Below are 4,262 nucleotides of genomic sequence, written 5' to 3'. Positions count from 1 at the left end.
TTGTTTTCTCTAGTTGTGGCCATCGGGAATATCGGGGTATAGAATGGTGTTATTTTTTAAAAAAAAAATTGTCGTCAATATTTCGCTTTAAAATTATTTTTCCAATAATACAATTTTCTATGTCCCGTGTTTAGAATCACATTTCAAAATCAAATTTTTACGATATTCATAATGGAATTAAAATTATCACTTAATATGATCAGTTATCATTTTATATGTTCCTAATAATTGCATAAGTGTGCCCAAATAGCATAACGTAATTTAATAGAAAATTTTTAGATAATGGTATTTTAGTTATACATACATGATTAGTATTTTGTTTTTTTAGAACAGATACATGACTATCGGCAATAAATCTTGGCAATATTTCAAGTCTTAACCGACAAATATGAAATACATAAAAAGTACATGCTACCAGTTAGGGATAATGACTTAAAAACATAATATTTTTCGATTTGTATACATTTGTTAACTGAGTTTTTTCTTCGTCCATATTTACCCATTCAATTTGTTAAACTGTACACATTCAGTCCTTTATTATCGGCTACTTCAGGTTAGCCGGTAAAAATGACTTAATAGGGTAATATATTTTTCACTTTTTACACATTTAATCCTTAATATTTTTGTACACATTTAGTCATTAATATTTTTTTATTGCAAAATAAGTAATTTTTGTTTTTGTACTAATTTAATACTTATGAATGATTTCTTTAAGTTTTTCTCACGACATCTTATGTGGTACGTTCATTAATAAGGTGTTTTGGGCTTGATGCTTATGTCCATCGCGATCTCGACTACTTGGTTGCTTAGGTCATGTGTTCTAAACGTCATAACTTCTTCATACGATCTCGAATTTTAACGATCTTTATATCAATACGTTCTTATTTTAGTCTACTACAACTTTCATTTAGATTACTCCCGTTAAAAAGTAACATATTTTTACTTACGATCTTTATATTCATTCGTTTTTTATGAATGCATGTATGAATGTTTTTTTTATATAAAATTGTACGTAAAAATATATTATATTTTAACGGGAGTAATCTTAGCGAATGTTGTAGTAGACTCAAAAAACGAACACGTGAATATAAAGATCGTTAAAATATGATATCGTATGAAGAAGTTACGACGTTCAGAATATAAAACTTAAGCCAAACCACAAGACCTACACAACAAAACAATCGAGATCGTGATAGACATAAACATCAACAGCCCAAACACCCCATCAACGATTGTCCCAAGTAAAATATCGTGAGAAAAACGTAAAGAAGTCATTAATAAGTACTAAATGAGTACAAAAAAATATTAATGACTAAATATGTACAAAAATATTAAAGATTAAATGTGTACAAAATGATAAATATATTACCATATTAAGTCAATTTTCCCGGCTTATCTGTAGTGAACGGTTATAATGACTGCATGTGTACAGTTTAACAAATTGAATGAGTAATATGGACGAAAAAAAAAAACTCAATGACCAAATCTATTTGAATCGAAAAATATATTATGCTTTTAAATCGCCCCATCACCGTACAAACAAAGTCCCAAAAGAAAATGGGCAAAACAGTGGGAAATGTGAATTCTTTTCAAAGTTGAACTTAGTTTATTAAAATAAGTTGCATACCTTGAGAATAAGGAAAAGAAAGCAGACAAAGACTTTGAAGAATGAGTTTCTCTCTTCAGCAAAAGACTGAGGCAGTTACCTATAAGCAAAACAAGCTGCGAAAGTGCAGAGTCCGCGAAGGGCGAAGTTGGTGGAGGAGGCAAACCGTAGAGGGGAGAAAAATTTAAAGCAGCAGTCGGTTCTTAGAAGGGCAAAACTTCTGGGTATTTTATTTTTGATTTCATAGTTCTTTTAAATTTGTTTACACTATTAATTTTGATTGTAATCTTGTTATATTCTATTTAACGTAGCAAATACCAAGTAGTTTTCCTATTTTCTTTTTTCTGATTTTAATTTAGATTTGTTTATATTTATTAAACACAGGAAAAATATTTTTAATTGTAGAAAGAAAAATTTAAAACTCTTTTGTGTTGCGTATGCAACGTACTTTTGGTTGAAGGGTTTGCAATATCAATACCTGTACATAATAGAAGATTTTGTTTTATTAAATATCAACACTTATAGGACAAGATCAAGGGTATGCATTTGCATACCCCTGCACAGAACCCCTGTCCGAGCAATAAATTTATGGAGATAGTGAAGGCCAATAACATGCACACATGCATGCTTTAATGCTCAACATCTATATCTGACGTATTGTTCATCATATGACGATATCACAAACCTTACTCTCCTTTATCTTCCCAGATCTTTCACACTGCCACATGTAAAAACACAAACAACATAATAATTCATAGTCACTTTGGAAACGGTATTTCGAATTTACTTTTAAATCCCATGGATTTCATCATTTCAACTTCCATTGTCAGGTTGACTGGAGTTAATTTCCTGATCCTCGTTTGAGTTATAATTCCTTCTAGAACTGGATTCCGAGTTCACTTCATCATTTTCAGCCTGTGATTCGTTCACATCAGTGCTCATATTGGACGGCATAGAGATATGACGACCTAACCGATGATTATTTGGATCGATACCCATATTTAGAAGTTTTATGCTTAAGTGTGAGTTCCAGTAATTCTTGATTTCATCATCTGTTCTCCCTGGTAGTCTCCCAGCCATAAGTGACCACCTAAAATAACATATGCACTTCTCGATCAGTGGTGGTTTTTATTTTTTATTTTTTTAATTTTTTTGGATCATATTAATTATAAAATAACCTAAATAGTTAAGAGTGAGAAACTCATATTGAAGGGGAGATGCACCTGTTACCCAGTAGGGCGTGAAGCCTGATGATGAGATCATTTTCATCTTCACCAAACTCTCTTCTCTGAAGGTCAGGCTTTAAGTATCTTGACCATCTTTCCATACAGCTTCTGCAGCAACGAAGTAGACCTAATCAAAATGAAAACCATAAAAATCAATGGTCATATAAAACAACTATTAATAAAATATATAACAGAAAAACTAGATCACACACAAGAAAATATTAACAAGAAACTACGTTTTATATTAATAGAGAAACCTGCAGCCTGAGGGAGGGTGTGCCAAGAACCTTCACCATGGGCGGTGACATAGTCTATAAGCTTCTGATCTTCTTCCTTAGACCATGACCCCGTTTTCATTTCATGCTTATTATCACAAGGTTTCCTCATTTTATGTTATTCTTTTAACTACTTGTGTTTGTTATCACGATCATGATTATAAAATCAGGAAGCCTTTCGTTGTGCAATGGTGGTGGTGTTTTGATTAATGTGTTGGAAGGTGGAGGATGTGGAGTGGTAGATATGAACAAATGGAGGCATGTAACATGTTCGTATATATTGGTGTATATATATGGGGAAAAGAAGTTGACTTGGACTGGTGGTTTGCTCGTGCTTCGGTTTACCAGCTGCTTGGCAAAGGATGTTTGGTTTATTTGTAATTTTACTTGATCCGCCATTTTAAGAGGTTTTTGCAAAAATGGGGGTTTTCTCCAATTAATTTACAGAATGAGGTACCATTTGAGCTATTTTGTTTATTATTTAAGTTTAAATAATATACCTAAGTAACAAATGAACACGAATACATGCACATAAACACATAAACGAACATATGTGTGCGTTTTTTTTTTTGCTTAAAATTTTACTTTTGTTCCTATTTGTTTGTTTTTGATCATTAAAATGTTAAACGTAGACAATTAAACGTCCAATAATCTAAAAAAAAAAACTTAGAAATAAAGCCTAAATGTCATCTAGCTTCATTTAAATATTATCACAAAAAAATCAAAATTTAAATGTTCCACATTTAGCTTGTTGCATATACATTCATCATATATTATATATTAAACTATATATTAATATCGGCATTATATTATATAACAATTAAAAAATTATAAATATCAACCGATTGCGTGATTTTACGCTACAAATCATTCTGTTTCATCAATATGCAAATATCATGGAAGATCAACATCATAAAATATCGAACATAAACAAATATTAATAAACAGACATAAACAAACAAACCAACAAAAACAAACATTCATCAATGTAAATAAAACAAGATCATTATTCATTTTTTTAACACCTTAATTTTTATTAAAAAGCTCTCCTACTAAGGTGCAAGGGGTCAGCAGAAAAGAACACATACAATTAATCCCAGGAATTATGGCTAAGGCCTCACAATATTTGTTTTTTCATATTTATTCGTTTAACTA

General features: G+C 30.9%; 1 protein-coding gene across 1 annotated transcript; it reads right to left on the bottom strand.

Moving 5' to 3' along the window:
• Window positions 1-2,167: 2,167 nt before the first annotated feature.
• Window positions 2,168-3,354, bottom strand: LOC145132641 (transcription factor MYB3-like). Its single transcript, XM_079067505.1, has 3 exons — window positions 3,090-3,354; window positions 2,830-2,959; window positions 2,168-2,696 (listed from the first exon to the last, which is right to left on the bottom strand). The coding sequence occupies exons 1-3, from the start codon at window positions 3,217-3,219 to the stop codon at window positions 2,420-2,422; spliced, it is 537 nt and encodes a 178-aa protein (XP_078923631.1). The 5' UTR covers window positions 3,220-3,354; the 3' UTR covers window positions 2,168-2,419.
• Between the last annotated feature and the right edge of the window lie 908 nt (window positions 3,355-4,262).

Source organism: Lactuca virosa, chromosome 8 (genome assembly GCF_052849685.1).
Source record: "Lactuca virosa cultivar CGN04683 chromosome 8, Lactuca_virosa_CGN04683_v6, whole genome shotgun sequence".
NCBI lineage: Eukaryota > Viridiplantae > Streptophyta > Magnoliopsida > Asterales > Asteraceae > Lactuca > Lactuca virosa.
This window is presented reverse-complemented; position numbering and strand designations above follow the sequence as displayed.

Bases quoted from the DNA above. Each gene is read 5' to 3' on its own strand.
- LOC145132641 (XM_079067505.1), bottom strand. From the start codon at position 3,219: ATGAGGAAACCTTGTGATAATAAGCATGAAATGAAAACGGGGTCATGG. The intron at 2,960-3,089 runs GTTTCTCTATTA...CATTTTGATTAG, and splicing joins CACCCTCCCTCAGGCTGCAG to GTCTACTTCGTTGCTGCAGA. The intron at 2,697-2,829 runs GTGCATCTCCCC...ATGTTATTTTAG, and splicing joins CACGCCCTACTGGGTAACAG to GTGGTCACTTATGGCTGGGA.